The sequence below is a fragment of the Portunus trituberculatus genome, chromosome 9, assembly GCF_017591435.1.
Source record: "Portunus trituberculatus isolate SZX2019 chromosome 9, ASM1759143v1, whole genome shotgun sequence".
Lineage (NCBI taxonomy): Eukaryota > Metazoa > Arthropoda > Malacostraca > Decapoda > Portunidae > Portunus > Portunus trituberculatus.
Window position 1 is genome coordinate 2,352,424 of NC_059263.1, and position 22,102 is coordinate 2,374,525.

General features: G+C 41.2%; 2 protein-coding genes across 4 annotated transcripts; one reads left to right on the plus strand and one right to left on the minus strand.

Annotated features, from left to right (window-relative positions):
* Nucleotides 1-1,167: 1,167 nt before the first annotated feature.
* On the plus strand, nt 1,168-10,380 carry LOC123501563 (lipase 3-like). 3 transcript variants are annotated; one of them, XM_045250461.1, is made up of 10 exons: nt 1,168-1,297; nt 4,920-5,061; nt 5,865-6,078; nt 6,435-6,555; nt 6,991-7,088; nt 7,311-7,456; nt 7,881-8,039; nt 8,472-8,556; nt 8,866-9,008; nt 9,267-10,380. In XM_045250461.1, the coding sequence occupies exons 2-10, from the start codon at nt 4,978-4,980 to the stop codon at nt 9,414-9,416; spliced, it is 1,200 nt and encodes a 399-aa protein (XP_045106396.1). In that variant the 5' UTR covers nt 1,168-1,297; nt 4,920-4,977; the 3' UTR covers nt 9,417-10,380. The 3 variants fall into 3 exon arrangements, with proteins under 3 accessions (XP_045106396.1, XP_045106397.1, XP_045106395.1); XM_045250460.1 differs by lacking the exon at nt 1,168-1,297 and adding an exon at nt 4,468-4,541; XM_045250462.1 differs by lacking the exon at nt 4,920-5,061 and having other exon boundaries at nt 1,192-1,297.
* Nucleotides 10,381-12,604: 2,224 nt separating this feature from the next.
* LOC123501336 lies at nt 12,605-21,000 on the minus strand. Its single transcript, XM_045250117.1, is given in 7 exon segments — nt 12,605-16,114; nt 16,117-16,863; nt 16,866-17,854; nt 17,857-18,116; nt 18,442-18,529; nt 18,903-19,545; nt 20,076-21,000. Coding segments are annotated over 7 exon segments (3,927 nt in total). The 5' UTR covers nt 20,085-21,000; the 3' UTR covers nt 12,605-14,923.
* Nucleotides 21,001-22,102: the final 1,102 nt, after the last annotated feature.

The following is a 22,102-nucleotide window of genomic DNA, read 5'->3' on the forward strand; positions in this document are numbered from 1 at the left end:
TGTAACAGTCTCCTATTGCATTAACTGTGTGTGTGTGTGTGTGTGTGTGTGTGTGTGTGTGTGTGTGTGTGTGTGAGTGAATTTTTGTTTCCCGGTTTGGTGAGTTGTGTGTTGAGGTGCGGAGTGTGGCCAATGCATTCGTTTTATTACTCTCTCTCTCTCTCTCTCTCTCTCTCTCTCTCTCTCTCTCTCTCTCTCTCTCTCTCTCTCTCTGTTACCGTTACGAATAAGATTTTTCTATTTATTTATTTATTTTTATTTATTTATTTATTTTTTTTTTTTTGCTCTATTACAATATCATATAACGAGGAGGAGGAGGAGGTGGATGAGGTAGTAGTGGTGGTGATGGTGGAAAAGTATAGGAGAAAGAAGAATCGTTCTCCATCCTCAGGTGCTGCTGTACTGAGAGAGAGAGAGAGAGAGAGAGAGAGAGAGAGAGAGCGTACATTCCCTTCAGATTACTTTCAAGGTCATACAACTGCGTGAGATTAATTCCTTCCTTCCTTTTCCCTTCCTCTCCCTTCACTTACCTTCTCCTTTTCCTCCTCCTCCTCCTCCTCCTCCTCCTCCTCTTATCTGCATACCTCTTCTTTGACTCTCTTCCTCTCTTCTTCCTTTTTCTGTTTAGATTCGAGTAACTTAATCGCCATAACTTGTAAGAGCCAATAAGTCTGCTGCTGTTGCTCCTCCTCCTCCTCCTCCTCCTCTTCCTCTTCCTCTTCCTCTTCCTCCTCCTCCTCCATCTTCTCTTTCTTCTTTCTTCTTGTTTTCAATTATCTCCTGATTCATCTTATTTTGTTTTCCCTGGGCGTTCCTCTTCTCTGTTTTCTGTCTTCTCCTCGTTAGGTTTATTTTTCTATCGGTAGTAGTAGTAGTAGTAGTAGTAGTAGTAGTAGTAGTAGTAGCAGTAGTAGTAGTAGTAGCAGTAGTAGTAGTGGTAGGTGGTGGTGGTGGTGGTGGTGATAGTGGTGGGGAAATGAAAAGTCGTTGTTATTTATCACATCCACTTTCAATATTTACTAATTTGCTGTCGCCTAGTTGTCAGTTACGAGGAAAATTAAGCTATATTACAAGGCTACGTATCTGCGTCCTCGTGAGAGAGAGAGAGAGAGAGAGAGAGAGAGAGAGAGAGAGAGAGCGCCAGTCTAGTCCAGTCACAGCCAGTCCACGTCCTTGATGAAGGCAACACCCTGAACCAACGGGGCAATACACTTACTGTATCACTGCCTTGCTTCCTGCGTGCGTGTGTTGGGGGTGTGCTGGGAGAGGGAGGCGGAGAGCAGACCAGTGACATATGGTAACTAAGGAGAAGTTAGTTTGACACACCTAGGGACGTTTCAATACGGGCGGTTTTTGGAATTTAGGCGCCCTAGGCAAAGGTAGGCATGGGGACCCCCGCACGTAATCCAATATAGTGGGGACTGAAGTGGGGTGGGGGCCCGTTTTCTTTATACACCCATAGGGGATCCCGATACACACTTAATAGGATAATCATTCTGCTGGCATTTTAGCAAATGGATTTTTAATCAAAAACATAATCAATGTATGCAAATAATAAAACCTCTATTAACCATAAATGAATGAGGCGTTTCATGGGGCCCCCAGAAACTCGGGGCCCCAGACAACCGCCTAGTGTTGCCTAATGGTAAGTCCACCATTGCATTTCAAGACATTTATTCTTTCTTTTGGCTGACTCTCCCGTATCTGAAAGGGGTCTGGAAACTAAGTGGGCCCTTTTTTTTCGTTTTATGTTGCTCTTGGCCTATAACATATGAACATAAGAACATAAGAAAGGAGGGAAGCTGCAAGAGGCCGCCAGGCCTATACGAGGCAGTCCCAGTGTGCTTAATTTACCTAATTCCATCTATCTTCCCCATCCATGAATTTATCTAACCTTCTTTTAAAGCTCCCTATTGACTCAGCCCTGACTACAGGCCCACTGAGACTGTTCCACTCATCAACCACTCTGTTGGAAATCCAGTTCCTTCCCATTTCCTTCCTAAACCTGAATTTTTCAAACTTAAACCCATGATTTCTGGTTCTGTTCCCGCTACTGATCCTAAGAACTACATTTATGTCCCCTTTCTTAAAACCCTTATACCACTTAAGTACTTATATCAAGTCTCCTCTTAACCTACGTCTCTCTAAGGAATGCAGACTAAGTTTTTTCAGTCTCTCTTCATAGGGAATATCCCTCATTCCATGAAAAATATCTAGCTGTTTGGAGTATGGTGACTTACGTGAGGTGGTATTACTGTTAGTGTTTATAATCTATACCTAACTGTTTGGAGCACAAGGAGACGTGGGGGAGAGTGTGCTAGATTAGCAGACGTCATAGAGATATCCAGTATCTCTCTCTCTCTCTCTCTCTCTCTCTCTCTCTCTCTCTCTCAGTTTTTTTTTTTGGATAAGGATAGGTGTGTGTGTGTGTGTGTGTGTGTGTGTGTGTGTGTGTGTGTGTGTGTGTGTGTGTAACGCGTGTGCTTCTGTGCATGCAGTGGAGAAATTCTTGAGGTCTGTTAAAGGCTGCGATAAATATTTGTGTGCTTTGTGTGTGCTTTGCATGTGTGTGTGTGTGTGTGTGTGTGTGTGTGTGTGTGTGTGTGTGTGTGTGTGTGTGTGTGTGTGTGTGTGTGTGTGTGTGTGTGTGTGTGTGTGTGTGTGTGTGTGTGTGTGTGTGTGTGCGCGCGCATTCCATTGTCCCTTATTAAAAAAAAAAACGCCGTGTTCTCTCACCACGACTATTTTCAAAAGATGAGTATATCCGTGTCCTATTGGTAATGTATGAATGCTGTTAAATTGTCACCAGAACCGTCAAGAATGCCCTTAACCCCCTCAGTATCTTGACGCGTTCCCATATTCATACTGCTCACTATTTGGTGAGTGTATACAGCTGTGGAATCTTATGTAGGGGATTAAAATAGTGAAAACTATGGCCACTAATCTTCTGACCTCCATAGACCCTTCATAACGTCAATAAAATAGTCTAATCGTTCACAAATCTCAAGGTAAACGTGTCCCAGTACTGAAGGGGTTAATAATACGTGTCACTTTAACTAGTAACTTCGGATTATGCGGTAGTAAGTAGCCAGCAGAGCCTTTGGAATGCGGAAGAGAGGTGCGGGACAAAAGTGATACCGAATATGGTGATTTGTCTTGAGTATAATGTAGTTGGTAATCATTGGTGCTTTACTGGTATGGTTTTTGTGGTGATGGTGTATCCTGTGTGTGTGTGTGTGTGTGTGTGTGTGTGTGTGTGTGTGTGTGTGTGTGTGTGTTTAGACAGTGTTATTATTAGTCTCTTGGTAAGTGAAGGTTTGCTATGTCTCTTTGTGTACACTCAGAGAGAGAGAGAGAGAGAGAGAGAGAGGGAAGGATGGGATGGTATAAGGATTTTCTTTTTACTCTAGATTTTTTTTTCTTTTAGGGTTATTAGAAGAAAACTTTATCGTAAAATTGTTGAATATTTTTACAGCTCCGGACCTTGATACTGCATGGTGGTGATGGTGGTGGTAGTAGTTGTGGTGGTTGTGGCGATGGTGGTGGTGGTGGTTCAGGGTCATAGTAGGCACTGGGGGATCTCACGTACATTGTTCCCACGAGAAAGGGCTGAATACATGAAGTCACGGGGGAAGACCAGGGTGTGATAAGGGACACACACACACACACACACACACAGGGTTTTCCCATTTCTTGTGTGTATATTATTTTGTTCCTCTCAGATTTCATTACGTGTTTCTCATTGTTGTTCTTGTTTGTTATTGTTAAGTGTGTGTGTGTGTGTGTGTGTGTGTGTGTGTGTGTGTGTGTGTGTGTGTGTGTGTGTGTGTGTGTGTGGTCAAATTAGTGTTGTTATTATTGCTGTTGTTGATCATGATGCCATTACTACTAGTAGTTTTGTTGTTTATCATTACATCAGTATTATTTCTTCCCAAAAATCAAATAAACACACACACACACACACACACAAGCACACACACTGATAACCTTCCTATAGCTTCTCCCAACGCCATTACTTCAAAGCTCAATTCACATTCTCACGCAAACATATTTACAAATTTGTCTTATCTCTTAGCTTAGTACTTGTTTCTGGGCACCTAGACTATGTGTCTAATGGAATAGCAAGACGCCTAATACAATGAATGGAAGCCGACCATGTGATGTATGAAATAAAATTACTTATTTTCCTATTATAGATTTAGATTGCATAGTTTCTATTTTGTCTGCTTTTGAAGTATGAAATAAAGAGTATTTGTTCATTGGGGAGAGAAAGAGAGAGAGAGAGAGAGAGAGAGAGAGGGAGTAGATTTGAGAGAGAGAGAGAGAGAGAGAGAGAGAGAGAGAGAGAGAGAGAGAGAGAGAGATGTTATTCAGAGGGAGAATCTAGTTGTTGAGGCATATTTTGAACTTATCATATATGCTGATTAAGTGTCAGAAATTTGCTTGGCTTCGCGTGCTGCATCAGTAGTCAGTCAGTGTCAGTGTATATCCACTTCCTTCATCTCCCTCGGTCTTCCTCCTCCTTCACACTCGGGAGAGAAGTACGTTATGGGTTTAATCTGCCTCTATTTTAACAAGCATTGGTCCGAGTGAATAAGAAATCAAGGCCAGAGTAGAGAGACACAAAACGGGACCATTATATTCTGAAAAATTTCTGTCAACAAGCTTTTAAAGAGAAAAACACTTGAGATTATAGCCGATCCTCTCTATGACCTCTGAAAATTGTCTTCACGGTGATGTACAGTGTCAGACCAGAATTTGTAGCATTTCTCTAGAGGTCCGCACATCCACTACATTCAACATGCTCTAGTTAAACCTACACAGGTTTTTAAAGGTGTTTTTATATTTTTTGGTACCATATCAATAGTAGAAACAGTCTTTAGAACCTTACTAATCATGTGTGGCCTTTTTGTAAACAGTCGCGGGAAAAGAGCGGAGCGTTTGTCATCACGGGCCAAGCATCTACAGCTGATCGCGATGCCCTATCTTCTCCTCTTCCTCTTTCTCCTGCCGGGGGTGTTGGCGGACGATGACATCAATCCAGACATATACCTGGATGTGGTGAGTAGTCAAATAGGTGTAGAGGAGCACCAAGTAACCAGTAATATCAGTGAGAAGGGAAGGTAAACATGGCTAGAGGTAATCGTCAGATTGTATGTGGCGTTTATGAATGACTGTGTAGTGTGTAACCGTGTCAGTGTTTGTGTTCTGGGTGGTGAGTAATCTTTGCCCCTCGTCATAACATTAATGTCAAGGTCTGCTCCTTTTCAAGTCGTGTTTTGGGTGGGGGAAGGTTAAAATAGGCGAAATTTGGGAAATCTTACAAGTCTAAGGAGAGAAAATATAGGATTTGGCGGGAAAATCAAAGAAAAATCACCAAACAGAGGGACATCCGCCCCCGTACCCGTGCTATACCATCCAAACCCATGGAAGTCACTAACCCTGTTGCTTGACTCACCTGGATATCCCCTTAATGAAGCCATATCAATTTTTAACCATATCATGAATTCACCTTGACTCCCCTGCCATGTACTAGTTACCTCTATCTTTAAAAAGTTAAGACAAGCTCCAATAATTTCTGTCCCAATAAGGAAATATTTGGGTTTTATTTCCAGCACTCTAAATTTGGATCATTCATTTTGTATTTTCTTTAGAGACTTGCACTTCAGTGGGCCTTCTTTTTCTCCCCTATTTTTCACCTTACGCCACAAAAGAAATAAAAAAGTAACTCAATTATTTTATCCCCTGCATTATTCATTTTAGTCCACAATTAAACTACTACCTGCCTTTGTTCACAGTTAGGTGTGGATAACCTGGCAAATAGCAGGAAAAGTGTTACATATTCCCCTTCTCTCTGTCCACAGCCAGGTCTCATCACCAAGTATGGCTTCCCCGTGGAGACTCACATTGTCCAGACAGAGGACGGCTACCTCCTGACGCTGCACCGCATCCCCCATGGCCGGCAGGGAGACACTGAGGACCACAACAGGGTGATGGCCCGACAGCCCATTCTAATGCAACATGGACTGCTTTCATCTTCCTCCAGCTGGATCATGGGTGCTCCTGAGAAGGCTCCTGGTAAGTGGTGAGGGAGCTGTGGATGTCTGGAGGTCACCTAAACATCAGTATTGCAAGGTGATGAGGTTATAGCTAATTAGAATAATTTAAAAGTGTAATGTGTCTATCTGTGCACCAGCCCAGCAGTCCCATACAAGCTCGCCATTCATATAGGGTGTCCAGAAAAGTTGACCAGGCAAGTTGTAGGTGTTTGAGATGATGTGTTGCACTGTATGTATTGTACTGGAAACTACTCATCTTACTGGAAATTACTCTTCTTGCTGTCCTACTTTAATGAGGATCTCCTTTCTTTCACTACCAGTCTGTTTGTGATCATGTATGTCACACATTTATCACTGTTCACTCCCTCCACTCAGCATACATCATGGCAGACGCAGGATATGACATCTGGCTTGGCAATGCACGTGGCAACACCTATTCCCGCAACCACACAAAGCTTGACCCTGATGGCAGAGATGGCAAATTCTGGGACTTCAGGTGTGTGTAATTCACCTCGGTCGCCTGCTGGTCACCCAGCCAGTCTTTCCCATTACGGAGCGAGCTCAGAGCTCATAAACCGATCTTCGGGTAGGACTGAGCCCACAACACACTCCACACTCCACACACCGGGAAAGTGAGGCCACAACCCCTCAAGTTACATCCCGTACCTATTTACTGCTAGGTGAACAGGGGCTACACATTAAGAGGCTTGCCCATTTGCCTCGCCGCCTCTGGGACTCGAACCCAGACCCACTCAAGTGTGAGTCGAGCGTGCTAACCACTACACTACGCGGTGTGTGTGTGTGTGTGTGAAGGAATATTAGTATTTGGGAGCTGAAGTGTTTGTGAAAGTAGATAGTAGTCTGAGAAACATGAATCACATTATGAGATGGAAGTGTTTGATGCAACCCGTTCACTTGCCTTTCTCTGCAGTTGGGATGAGATGGGTTACTTTGATGTCCCTGCCATGATAGACTACATCCTTAACAAGACTGGCCACACTACCCTCTTTTACATTGGCCACAGCATGGGTAAGGCATTTGTATGTGTGTATTTATGTACTGCTTTACTCTTATGTGAGTAATAGTAGGTTAATAATTTCACACCTTACTATACAATATGATCTCTTCCAGAAGGTATTAATATTTCCACTTGTAATGCTTGTTTCTTTATTGATATTTTGTGCATAGTATCTTGAAAGTGTTATTGCTATATGATAGAAAACACCACGACCATTACTACTTGCATTGCAGGAACCACCATGTTCTTTGCTGGAATGTCTGCCAGGCCGGAGTACAACAGTAAAGTAAAGGCCATGTTTGCCCTGGGACCCGTGGCCACTGTCAGTCACATCCTCAGCCCCATCCGCCTCCTGGCACCACTCACCAGGGAAATTGAGGTGTGTGCTGCTCTTCTGAAGCTAAAAGATGAAGCATTTATGTACTTATTTATTTACTGGTATTGATAAAAGCTAGATGTAAAGGCCCAACAGAGATGCATGATGTGATCTTTTCTTATATAAACAGAGGGAGATTGTTGTTTGATGGTGTGTGGTTATAAGTGTGGTAGTGATGTGTGACAAATGATGTTAATTCTAGCCTATTCTTACACCTCAACAACTTGAGTGGGGCATCTAACTTTTATGATATGTAGAGAGAAAGGGTGTTACTTGTTAGTGTGTTATGATATGAGAGAGAGAGAGAGAGAGAGAAAAGGTGTTTCTTGTTACTGTGTTATCATATGAAGAGAGTGAGAGAAAGAGAAAGGGTGTTACTTATTAGTGTGTGGTTGCAAGTAATGGTGACTGAAGGTGTTTATTCCAGGCACTGTTCTTACTCCTTGGCCATAATGAGTTCCTTCCACACAACCGGCTGTTTACTAAGTGGGTGGAGAAGATCTGCGCTGCCCAGAGGTACACCAAGCTCATGTGTGTGAACAGCATCTTCCTCCTCACTGGGTTTGATCAAGCACAGTTTAACATGGTGAGTATCAGTGTTTTTATTGACTGAGTTTAATCAAGTACAGTTTGACATGAAAGGTGTCATTGCTCTATAGTAAGACGAAGGGATGGAAGAGAGAAAAGAAAGTGTCTAATAGAATATGGATTTCCTTGTAACTCAAGAAATATTTAACCTCTTAAGTACCACAATGCATTTCCATATTCATTCAGCTTAATATTTTGTGATCTTATACAGCTTCAGAAACTTATGTGGGGGATTAAAATTGAATACTGTGGCTATTAATCTTCTAACCTCTATAGACCCTTCTTAATGTAAATAAAATTGTCTAATCACACACAAACTAATGGTAAAAATGCATCCCAGTACTGAAGTGGTTAAGAATAATGATTTCAACATTTAACAGCATCATTATCTGTGGTACCTAACATGCTGTGCTCCCTTCACTCTCCACAGACTTGGCTGCCTGTCATCCTCGCCAACAACCCAGCGGGCACGTCTGTCAGAACTGTGGCTCACTATGCACAGGAGGTGGAGTCAGGTGAGTGGAGGTGCCATTTAGGCTTGGTGCTCATCTCTCCCCCTCCCTTGTGATTAACCAGTGCAGGAGAAAAAAAGAGCCAGGCTGTTGTTTGCATACTTGTCTGTTGATCATAACTTGAGTGCTTCTTGTATTTAACTGTGATAGCATATGACATTGTGGCTAGATTTGTTTCTTATTTGTTTATTTATTTATTTTATTCTATTTATTTGTTTTTGATTGAGTGAAGTAGGATGATGAACACAAAACAGCCATAGAACATCATGAGAAATACTCAGGTAACTTTACTTTACATATCCATCTTTCCAGGCAAGTTCCAGCACTATGACTTTGGATCGAGGGAGAACATGAGGCGATACAACCAGACCAAACCTCCCCAGTATAACCTGAAGAACGTGGTAGCTCCTGTGGGTCTTCTGTGGGGCATAAACGACTTCTTGGCCGACCCCAAGGTAGAGACAATAAATTCATTGTCTTGTGGCTCTAATGACACACTCCTAGTTTTTGAAGTCCACAGTGAAACCATCAATCCAGTAACCTGTTGATCTAATGATACCCACTCCTAGTTTTTTAAATCCACACTGAAACTATCCATCCAGTGTCTTGTGGATCTAATGACACCCACTCCTAATTTTTGAAGTCAACATTGAAACCATCAATCCAGTGTCTTGTGGATTTAGTCATCATTGGTCTCTTCTCTTTGGCTTCAGGACGTGGCACACCTGGCTGGCAGCTTACCCAATATGGTGCATGATGTCTGCATGCCACGGCCGTCCTTCAACCACATTGACTTCATTTGGGGTGATGATGCAGACAAGCTAGTTGTACGCCTTCTCCTTAAGTACTTGCCGTTTTACTAGTCCACCACTCATTGCACCTGTAGTTACTGTGATGCACCAGTGCCCATAGTAGTTTTTTTATTATGTAATCTTGTGCACTGTTATATTACTTGTTTACACTGCACACTTAGCCTTCACCCCATGGTTGTGTTTTGCAGTACTCCAGTCCCACTACATATTAAAATTGGTGTTCACTAGGGTGTGTTATAGTGAATGCCAACAGGGGAACATAGTCTTCAGTGTGTTGTCACTGAGCTGGTTTGACATTTTGTTGTGCTTGGAAGGAAAAGCTATTCTATGATGTTTTAATTTTTGTATCAAAGCCTAAAGTAGTCTTGTCTGTATCTACTCCTAAAGAATACTAAAGTCCAGAAAGTGTTTGGTCACAAGGATTTTGGACAGAGCACTTCTCCCACTTTTTCACTTGAAGGTCAGTTTGGGTGGCTTGTGGCAGCATTTACACTGCCTTTTGTTTATTCACTTCAGAAGGCAAAGAACATCAGCAGAAAAGAGCACCACTCACTCACAAGTCAAATCAGAGCCAGTGCTAGACAGCTGTACAGATGGTGACAGTCCCAATATTTCAGGGATACATACAGTGGAGCACAGTGATCCAAATCCTTGGTAATAGTATGTAATACTACTGTAATATGTATTGTGGTGTAGCTACTCTCACTCTATTAGTTTATATATATATATATATATATATATATATATATATATATATATATATATATATATATATATATATATATATATATATATATATATATATATATATATATATATATATACTTAGTGAAATGGTCAGTAGTATTAGTAGTGCATTGTTCCATTGTTATGCTGTCACTCAGGTACTTCATTGCAGCCTACCTCATGATACATACTTGGATACCTTTAATATTTCTATGAATACTATCATAAGATTTGTATTTTTTATTTGTGAAATTATTCAATATGATGAATATGTTTCTTTACTTGAAAACTATTTTATTAACTTGTGGAAATGAAACATTATACATGATTTAAGGAACTAAGGACCATGCTGTGACTGTCAAGCATATACAAAACTCAACAAAATTATTAAGAACAAAATATTGTTGTGTGAGAAAATCTTCAGTGACTCAGGATGTGTCAAATGGCATGAAGTCATAAATAGCTACTTGTAAACAGGAAAGTATAGATAAGTTATTTATTGATCTATATGCCAGGCTGGCAATCCCACACAGGATGGCCCTGGGCAAAGCACCACACACTGGCACATTACATAGATATTGTTATCACATCTGTCTCCCCCTGGTGGAGAGTGATAGTTTTGTGGACCACCCTCTTACACCCCACACACTTCCACAGTAAGACTCAAGGATGCAATCAGCTGTGCTATGCCTAACACACGTATCAGAATATACACAAGCTATAAATACATTCATTATAAAAAGCAAATTTAATGTTAAGATTTGGAGATGAGAATGGAAAGATTTATGTAAGAGTATATGAAATAATGAATCTGTAAAGGAGTGGGACTTGAGAGTTATCATTATGGACAACATGTTGCCACAAAACTTGTTCTTATGGGGCCCAAGGCTGGGAATAAAAACCCTTCATGTGTACAGTCACATCATTCACCACATGTGAATGGTGCCCAAAGATGATAAAAAAAACAATGAGAACAGAAAACAGAGTTGGCAAGGCACATACGGTACTCTGTTACTGCAGGAAGTGGTTTTACATGTATAACAAATTCTAAGCAAATCAGCAGTCATGTTGTGGAGGTACTACACACTTTGATAAGCATAAACATGTCTGCAATGTTCTTATTTTTATTATTAAAGCATTTCATATGTACTCTATTGTAATAATATTAAAAAAAAAAAAATATATATATATATATATATATATATATATATATATATATATATATATATATATATATATATATATATATATATATATATATATATATACAGGTAACTCGATTTACGCGATAGATACGTTCCAAGAAGCATTGCGTATATATCAAAATTCGCGTAAAACAAACATGTAATTCTCATAAGAAACAATAGATAATAGGGGAGATGCAGGATGTGGTCCAAAATTTGTACAAAATGCTCTATTTATTTAGCTAAATTAACATGTTTTTATTATTTACCATTCTAAATACTAGAAATGTATTTAAAGTAAAGAGAAAAGCAAGAAATAATAAGAGAAAGCAACAAAACAAAAAATATGTAAACACAACACTCACTGCGTCACTGTCTTCACCACTCACACCACAGTCAGTCACCATCTTCCTCTGAGCTTTACCACTTTATCAAAAATCCACTTATCAAAAATAACCCAACATGCAGAAGAAGATGAAGGACGTTTTGGGGCCATCTTGGTGAGTTATAGGCAGATTGAAGAGATTCTGTCTGAACTCAGTGCTGGCAGACTGCAAATGAGACACGAGAAGAGCAGAGCTCCCACCTATCGGCCAGCTGTGGAACTCTGGCGCGCAGTTTAAAATTGCGTCTGGTGCTCAATTTGAAAATGCGGTTGGGCCAAATCACGTATAAGCAAACCGATCGCACAAACTAAATCAATTATAATATTTTTTCAGTTGCGTTATAACAAAAACGCGTAAATCGAGTTACCTGTGTGTGTGTGTATATATATATATATATATATATATATATATATATATATATATATATATATATATATATATATATATATATATATATATATATATATATATATATATATATATATATATATATATATATATATATCCAGTAGAGACCCATTTAGCGCGAGAATTAGGTGGATGAATGTGGTCGTGCTAACTGATTTCGCGCTAATTGATTAAAGTAACCAATATGAAAAATTATTTGGTGCACTCATCTGGTTTTTGGGTTTAGTAACTACTCACGATAATCATTCACATAAAAACAACTCACCTTTCTTCCATAAGAGCACTGGTATATATCAAAGGATGGGGTTGTGAGGCAGCTGCAGGGTTAATAAGAAGTAGAGCCCGTCGCCATCTCATTGCCGCTGTTTCCATCATCACCGTCACTGTCATTGGTACCTTGATCTCTCATCAAATTTTCTGCCTCTTGTAAAACATCCTCAAATCCAAGGAAGTCCACATCATCATTATCCTAAGCACTGGGAGCGAGTCCTGGCGTCGGTAGTGCTGGTGTGGCTGCAGCAGGAGTGCGTATGAATCTTGTTATGAGAGTTTGCCGTCTCTCATTCACTTTTTTTGAGTGCAGGTCTGTATAATAATGCATCACTTTATCCAGTTGATGCACCATTTCTGTTATGCACACACTGCAGTTTTCATTTTCTGTAATGCACTCTTTAAAAGCGTCAACCCCAGCCAGTATTCTGCTCAGCTGCTGCATGGTGAGTTCACCAGGTGGTGGAGCTTCCACCGCCTTGCCTTAGTTTTCATTCTCTAGAACATCCTCAATAGTTGCCACATCCATGATAACTTCAGGTGTCATTATGTCCCCAGCGGTGTTCACCTCTTTAATCTCATCTGGCGTGACATTCTCAAAACCAGGAACACGACATGCAGCAGCAGCAGCTTCCATCAGGGAGACTGAGTGTGTCTGGAGTTTGCCACGCTCATCCGACACCAAGTGGGGCACTAAGGGCCGCCAGGCATGACGCACTGTAGGCATGTTAATCTCATCCCAGGCCTTCAAGAGGAAGTCAGTTGCATTCCTCACAGTAAATTCCCTCCAATATTGGTGGACAGAAATTGCTTTGGGGTTGGTGTATTGTTGGATTACAAGTTGATCTGTTTCCTCCACTTCAAGGGATGGATGTTCATCCACATCGATGTCAGCATCCTGGTATTCCCCGTTTGCTTCCGCGATTATCTGGTGGATCTCTGCTCCACATTCAGTTTTCAGTCTAAGGTCCTCATAAACAAGCTTTTGATATATAGATGTGACATTGCCTATAAACTCTTGATCAAGTGGCTGAACAATAGATGTGGTTTTTGGTGGAAGGAAAACAATTTTAACGTTAGAGTGAAGATCAGTCAGGTAGTAGGGATGAGCAGGACAGTTGTCCATTATTAGCATCACATTAAATGGGATGCCTAACTGTTCACACTTCTAACGAGCATCAGGGACAAAACAATCAAGCAGCCAAGCCCTGCAGGTTGAGGAACTCATCCAACTATTTTGTCGTCATCCAATACACTGGCGCCTGACTCATATCTTTGAGATGCCTGTAGCACCTTGGATGCTTTGCTGTATGAATGATCAGTGGTTTCATTTTATGGGATCCAGTCAAATTGCAACAAAATAAAAGTCAACCTAGCCTTGTCAGCTTTCCTTCCTCTTGCCTTTTTTATTGTTTTGCCACAAACGTTGACTTGGGAGACATTTTGTACATTAAACCAGCCTCATCCATATTGTAAATGCAGTCAGGATGAAACTTGCCTTCATCAATCATTTCTTTGAGGATACTGGGAAATTCCTTTGCTGCATTGGCATCAGCACTGGCCGTTTCATCTGAGTAGCCAAGTTTCCTTATTTCCTTGCGTTTAAGGAAACGATGCAGCCAGCCATTGGAGGCATGAAAGTTACCCACAGGAACATTTGTCTTACGACAAATCACTTCATAAAAGCATTTCGCTTGTTGTTTGATCTGACGTTTATCTACGAAACTGCCTTCTTTTTCTTTCCTCTCAATCCAGAGGGCAAGGAATCTCTCCATTTTTATCAGTTTCTCATCCCAAGCACACTTGCGATTATTAATCTGAGAAGTACCGTATGCTTTAACAGATGCTTTGATTTCATCCTTTTTCTTCCATATTGTCCTTACAGTTGATTCACTGAGGCCTAATGCACGGCCTATTGCAGAATTGCCTGACCTTCCTCTTTGCGTTTCACAACTTCTTGTTTGATACTAAAGTCAAGTGACTTGTGCTTTCCTGCATGTGGCTTAGGCATTATTACTTCACAAATCACCCAAACACTGTAGAACTATTTCAACCCATGTGGTGCTGTGCCACAAGGATCACGCACTCGCTCGTGGTATACACGACACGGACACTTAAACACCTCTCACTGTTCACCCATACAGGCTGCTGGGATAAGGAACACAATCCTCAATAACGGTGCTCAGTGTACGCCTCAGTAGAGGTGAGCAGACCAGCGTGGGAGACTGGGGAACTATGTGGGAGGAGGTGCTGTGGTGGGAAATAGAGGTAGATAAGCGGGAAGCGACTGTGTTGATACACATCAGGTACCATGCACCACGGCGGCTTGGCGCAATTTTCAAAATTCAATTGTGGCAGCTGCTCACACTAACTGAGGCTTTCGTGCTAATTATTTTTTTTTTGTTAGATGATAGCTCGCACTAATTGTGGTACGCGTTAATTGATCTCGCGCTAAGTGGGGCTCTACTGTGTGTATATGTATATATATATATATATATATATATATATATATATATATATATATATATATATATATATATATATATATATATATATATATATATATACACTTCTAGAAGTCTCCCTATTCTCTCTGTAACAAAGTGTCATTGAAAAATATCATTTTTTTAATAGACCTCTTGAAGCTATGGCACTTCCTCTCACAGTCACACTTGAAGTTGAACTGTTGCAGACAGTCGTATTCCAAAATTTTCTTCATGAAGAGGCTGTATTGCACCTCTGCTGAGCTAATAGAAGATTCATGGTAAAAGGATGAGAAGATGGTTAACCTAAAGGGTTCAACAGTGCCTACTCTTCTCTTTTTCTCTCTGATGAGGTCAATGAGGCAAGTGGCTCCATTGTGAGAGAGTGTGGTATGGCTTACACAGATGATTTGGGCAAGTGCCATGGCCTCCAACATCTGGCTCAGCTCAGCCACACTCTCTGGGCACTCAACATTCTTGTCATTCAGGGAAGGAATGGGGCACTGCACCTGCATGTCTCCACACATGTCCTTCCTCACTACAATGTCTTGACTATTGTAACTGACATTAAGCATTTCAAAAGTGTACATTTCTTTTACCAGGGAAACTAAATCTTCATAAGTGTCGCTCCCATAGTTGATACCAGAGAAAGAACAGCTGCAGGAAAGATAGAGGCATTTCCGACAGAATTGCGCTGCAGTGGTGATAATCAGTTCCTTTCCTTTTGGCTTATGTCTTCTTTTTTCAATCCTTTCCTGTTCCTTTAACCGATCATGCTTTACAACATCTTGTATGAATCCTGGAGACCCATCAATCCTGCACTTCTTCATGGATTTTGTAACTTCCTCTTCCACCATCTTTGAGTTTAATGAGCTTCTGAATTTTGACAGAGAGAGGTTGGTATCTAAGAGAACCAGTCTTTGAAATGGCACAGTTGTCCAGTACTTGTTAAGAAGAAGAGGTGCTCGGGAGTCATCACAGAATGTTAGATTTCTCATGAGGAATCTTTCTAGATTTACAGGAAGGTACAGATTGGTCACAAGTTGAAATGCCCAACAGTCAAGAGGTAGCATAAGACTTAAATTATCTTTATTATCAATCTCCATTTTGTCTTGACACTGTCCTCCTGCAGAGAGAGGTGGCAGTCTTTCCGTCTGAACAAATCTGATGAACAGAGACTTCATCCCAGTAAAGCGGCTAAAGTCCAACTTGAAGTTTTTATGAATGAAGACTTTGTAGATCTTTAGGGACTGAAGAAAGTCAGGTGGCTCAAATGTATCTAAGAGTCTCTGAAAATGTCTTTAAAGTAAGTGATTTTCAGATCCCTAATGGCCTTACTCTCCTCACTCTGAAAATTACTCAGTTGTACCTGCATGCCTTTAGGAATGATTTGCTCCTCCACCTTCAGATTAACGCTTACACTGACAATCTCCAGACTCTCGTGCTGGTGTGCCAACACTTGTTGCATGGACTGCAGGTTGTACACAGACACATCCAGCACCTCCAGTTTTCTCATGCACAAGCACCTCAGGAACTGTGGGGTGTCAGAACACAACAGAGGACCCACAAACTTTGTAATGTGAAGGGGCGTCTCAGTCTGGGCAATCATGGATGGCAGGCGGGCCAGCTCCTTTTCGTGCATGATCCAATTTCTCTCAGTATGGTGGACAACCAGATGAACATCAGCCTCCAGACACACTCTGTGGTGGCTGCACAACATGTTCCACAGCTTAATCAGCAGAGTCACATTGGGGCCCGCCTCCAGTTTGATGGTTAGTGCTCTGGTTAGTTGAACATAGTTGATCACAAGAGAGATGTTGTCTATTATCTCTTCACTTAACAACTTGCATTTGAAGTGCCAGATGTTTTTACAAGCTAGCATTTCTGCAAGTAACTCTAAAATAACTGGATTGTTTTGGTGTTCCTTCACAATTTTGAATAAAAATACCCAGCGTAGAAAGCTTTGTCCAGTGTCGTCTTCCCTTTTGTCTTCTACTACTTTGTCATTTTTCTTCTCACCAGAACTATTCTTTTCATCTTTTGTTTCTTGTTTATTTTTTGCTGGTTTTGTTTACCGTCATTGTTATTATCAACCTCCATTGCTAGTTCATTTCTTTGTTTCTTTGTTTTCCTGTTATCACAGACAACTTTCATTGCTTCATCATCTCTGTTCCCAGCTCCAGCACTGTCACCCATGCTGTTGTCACCATGCACGGCATGTCTATTCCTAATCTTCATTGTCTTACCTTTACAGATATCAAAGAACTTTTCAAGATACTCCTTTAAATATTCAATATTTTTGTGGAGGCTTTCATCTTCCTTGCACCACAGGGCACACACTATCTGAAACACTCTTTTGAACAAGGTGGCTTGCTTCAGCCACAGTTTGCATGCTGTCCTTGGCTTGCTGACAATGTACAGTGCTGCTAAGTAGTCTTCCACCACCTGGTATTTAAAATAGTACCCCCTCGATAAGCTGTGTTGAAAGAAAGGCCGATAGATGTTTTCTTGTATATCATCTAAACACTCTGCTGAGTAATATTTTCTGTTGCCTTGTATCATATGAAATGCCTTCTGCCCAAGTTTTATCACTTCAACTTCATTTTCTTCTGTTAAATCAATCTTGTTATTTATGTATGTCTGTATGAGCTTGTAGAAAGGGGCACAGCCTGCCATCCCCAGACACACATTGTCAAAGATGCGCACCATGTCTGGGGTGTTGATGATTCCCTTGTAATCACAGTGCCTGTAGCAATTCCGCACTTGGTTATAGTGCTCCTCTGAATCTGTGATGTTCCACAAAACCTGGCAAACCTGTGTCTCTGAGAGTGATGCCACTTTGATAACATGGTAGCTGGTGGAGGTTTCTGGCACCCCCTGGTATGATACAACCCAAGTCCCTCGGTCCATGTGAGGCAGCCGGTTCCTCGCATCCTGAAGATTCAGATCCCATAAGAAGAGAAATCTACTGGAGAAATCCCTCAAAACATCCAGTACAACCTGCTGCCCATGCCTTTGCAATGTGAGAGGGTGATGTTGATGATGGAGTTGTACACATCACTCCAGAATTCATCTCTACTCTTGTTGATACTGTTGTTGTTCTCCTTGGGGACCACCAGCTGGAACTCCGTGGAGTTCCTGAAGGTGTGCACCAAGCTGTGTTGGATGGCTGACTTGCCAGCTCCAGGAGCTCCACACAGCAGGATGGGTTGAGGTTCTTGGTTCCCACTTGCCCTGTTATCCATCAGGAACTCCTCCAGGTTCTCTAGAATCTCATATGACTGGCAGTCATTTCTATAAACATAAAGAAAAAATGGTTAGTTTTCCCACAACTTGTTATCATGCATCAGTCAAGTGAATAGTAAAGTGTGTGTTCAGAAATGCTTCACTCTGACCACAACCATTTCCAAAGACTACAGAGAAAATTGACTGGGTTCTCAAAGTTATTTCTCCTGTTAGTAATCTCATTAACCTGCCAATAGAAATTTTATAACAATTTAAAAACCTATGTCATTTGAACTAGAGTCTTATAAAAGTAGTCAAGATATTAGCAGAAAGGCCTTGGGAAGCAGAGGGGGAAATAAAGATGAGCAATGTCACCATTCTACCTCCACCATACCTGAGGTGCTTGAAGACCGGCCGCATGAGGTATTCATTCAAGGGGATGTTCTCAGAATACCACTGGCTGGCCTCTTGCTGCAGCTCACCTGTGCATTAATAAGATAACAAAGTGAGCCTTCACCCATCACAGGTGCTTGGAAAAGAAAGTCAGAAGTCACAAGATTTTGGGAAAGTAACAGGGAAAAAAGGCACATAAATAGTCACAAGTTTTTAGAAAAAGTCACTGGAAAAGCATGTAAATCACCAAAATATTTCACACAAGAAGAACAGCAAAGAAACCCACAAAGTTAGGAATGAAAAAAAAGTTATGTAAATAACCTAAGCCTACTAATTTCAAGATGACTTCATTTCTCATTTCTGGGCGAAATATGATTTTTTTAATCATGAGAGAAAGAAAGAGAGAGAGAGAGAGAGAGAGAGAGAGAGAGAGAGAGAGAGAGAGAGAGAAACTATACTCACTCATCAAAGAGTAGAAGGTGCTCTGAAGTGGAGGAATATAGCGCTTCTTCTTCTCCTGAAAGCTAGCCATGTCTTTACCCAAATACTTGTGAATAGCCTGAACTCCATTCCATATGGACTCCTGCAATGCTTGAATTGGTACGGCATGATCATTGTGAAAGAGGCAGTTCCTGTCATCTGTCAGGATGTTCAGGATGCTCTCTAGGTCTGACAGTGGAAATTCAAAGATGTCATTGGTGAGGGTGTGGAGCAGGAGCGCTGAGTCCACTTCACACAAAGTCCTTACCACCTCACTATTCTCCTTCACCTCATTATCCTCCAAAAACTGGCAGACTTTCACCTGGTTCAGTAATGTCTTATAGTCTGGCAGGTTATTCAGAGGTTTTGGTTTCCTGCCACTGTCATTATTCCTTGTTACTGCTTTCTTGCTTTCTTTGTCTCTTTCTCTCTTCCCTCTCCTGCTCACTATGGTCAGGACTTCAAATAATGTTTTGTTATAGAATCCCTCTTTGCCATACAGTTTCTCCTGAATGTATCTGCTGTATTTGAATGTCCTGGCCAGTAACTCTGCCAAGGTCGGATTGCAAACATTCCGCAAGAAATGGTGGGCATAATATCTGTTCAAGTCGTAGCATTGTTGTCTCTGTAAGGCAAGATGTGATACAAAGGCATATTAATGAAGTCTGCATCTGCACTAAGTTTTCATTTGGAGTAACATAAAAAAAAAATGAATAGGTATTATGAACATAAAAGGAAGATTGTATTTGCTCAAGCAGTAACATTTCTGTTCTTGTAACACAAGATGTGATGGATAGACTTGCTAGTAAAGTTTGGACACAAATCTGCATTAAATAACACAAAAGATGGACACACGTTCACATAATTGCATTGACTTGAGCAGGACCATTTCTGTTTCTGGAAGGCACGACATGATACAAAGGAATTAATTAACTTTGCACTGGAGTAAAATTTGCATAAGGAGTTACATGAGGGAAGATTAATGTTGCTAGTAGAGAGAGAGAGAGAGAGAGAGAGAGAGAGAGAGAGAGAGAGAGAGAGAGAGACCAAAGCATGAGTCAGCTCCAGTATAAGGAGATTAAAATAAAATAAAATAAAGCATTATCAGTAAACGTGACAATTGATAAGCACCTAACCTAATGCAACCTAGCTTACCTCATCCATCGTTTCCTTCAGTCACATATTCTTCTCTCGCCTGGTGACAGTTCTTGATTCAACCTCAAAAGTTCACAGAAGTCAGTCTTCATCGAGTCATACGTAGCTCCCATTGCTTATACTGGTAGACAGCCAGACGTAACTCACACCTCATCTGTGCTTAGGTGTATGGTGGTATAAGGATGTATTGGAGGTGTTGGGAATAAGGGAAGTGATTGAGAGGCCACTACTAGGCATGTCAGGCAGGCAGTTACCTTGTCAAGGTCTCGGTCTGCTGGCGTGAATACACTTAGGACAGACTGGCGTAGTTTAGACGGAATACGTTTTAGTCCTAGAAATGTCCTCTCCTCTCACGTCCTAGTTTGCCATTCTCTGTATTCGGTGCTCTCGCATTTATCTCGCATGTTGCGTGAGAATAGACCAAACAAAACGTATTGCAAAGAAAAAGGGGGTGAATCATGAGACAAAACGTTTGGATAGCGATAAAAATCATACGTATTTTTCTTTCTCTCTCTCTCTCCTGTACATTCACTGCTTCTTCCTCCCACAACACAAACTAACAGCAAAGTTAACGCACATACTATTCAATAATATAAATTTCCTCACTTCCGCACGTCCATCCTACACAGCGTACGTATACTACTATTGTCTATTACCACACCTCACCTCTCCACTCCCCAGTCCCCAATCTAGCTTAACCTACCCATCCCTCCAACCCCTTACTATAACTCCTGGCTTTATCTTCCTTTCTAATGATGTCACCCTCTGCAACACCCAGATAACTAAACAACCACCACTAAAGACGCGATTGCCTGTTCGTTATTATTGAGAGAGCGGGGCGGGGCGAGGGGGAGACAGAGGGCGAGTGTGGTGATGACAAATGAGGGAGATAATAGACGTGTGGTGATGTTAGGTGGTGAAGGAAAGGTGGGAGACAACGCAGTGATGAGAAAGGTGATGATGATGTCAGGTGATGAGGGAGAAAATGGATGTGTGGTGATGGAAGGTGATGAGGGAGAAAATGGGGGATGTGTGGTGATGGCAGGTGATGAGGAAGAGGCAGTGAGGCTGAGAAAAAGCGTTGATGTCAGGGATAGGGGTACAGTGAAATAAAGCTAGCCTACTGTTACGCAAGGATGAACAAACCTTCACTGGTGTAGGTATAAGATCAGCGCATCGCCTGCCGTCAAACAGGTCAAATGCGTGGCACAGATGCGTCACTTACCTCTCTCTACCCATGGCCCAAAGAATAGAGCCTTGCCTCTACCAGCGTTGTCACGGCAGCGAGTATGCTTCACTAAAAACAGGTAGCTCTATAAAAATTGAAGTCAGGATCTATAAACAATTTGCAGCGGGTATATATGGGATTCAAATTACTCAAGATGAAAAGCTCCTGGTGATGAGAAGGGAAAGGAAAGCCATGTTGAGACTTGTGAGGAATAAAAAAAAATACTACCAGGTTTTCAACTGATTTTATCCAAGCATACATACATCTGTGGAAAATATTGCACACTACTTTACATTCAGCTATAATATACTTTAATTATTTAAGTCTTGATCCTCTCCTTGCCGGCCAGAGAGGGTGTCATGAGAAGAGATCATGTACAGATCCTCTCTTCTCATGACATCCCATGGAGCGTTTCTTTTCCTGGTGCTGTTTTGTCCTTAGGAACATACAAGTGTTTATTGCCTCCCTTGGCTGGCTCCACTTAAGGGTTAGTAAAGCTTTATAAACTGTTATCAATTGATGCGTATGATGTAAATCCTGTCATTCTCAAACAGATTATAAGAATAATACATCAGCCTATAGAATGACTACAGCAAAACTTACTGAAGCACCCCGGATAACTAAAAAGACACAACCGATATGAATATATTTGTATGATTTCACTCACCCCTCAACTCCTAGTGTTGTGACAGCTCTGCGTCATGCTTATACCTATATGAACCGGCGCGGCGCTCCCCTCGTGTGTTTGATTTCTTTGATAAACTCTTTTCTGTGAGCATCATCATCTGGAATCCCCCAA

What these genes read in the sequence shown, in the direction of transcription:
- LOC123501563 (XM_045250461.1), top strand. Translation starts at nt 4,978, where the DNA reads ATGCCCTATCTTCTCCTCTTCCTCTTTCTCCTGCCGGGGGTGTTGGCG. An exon ending in TGCTCCTGAGAAGGCTCCTG is followed by an intron (nt 6,079 to 6,434) that starts GTAAGTGGTGAG and finishes CCCTCCACTCAG; the next exon opens with CATACATCATGGCAGACGCA. An exon ending in CACTCACCAGGGAAATTGAG is followed by an intron (nt 7,457 to 7,880) that starts GTGTGTGCTGCT and finishes TGTTTATTCCAG; the next exon opens with GCACTGTTCTTACTCCTTGG.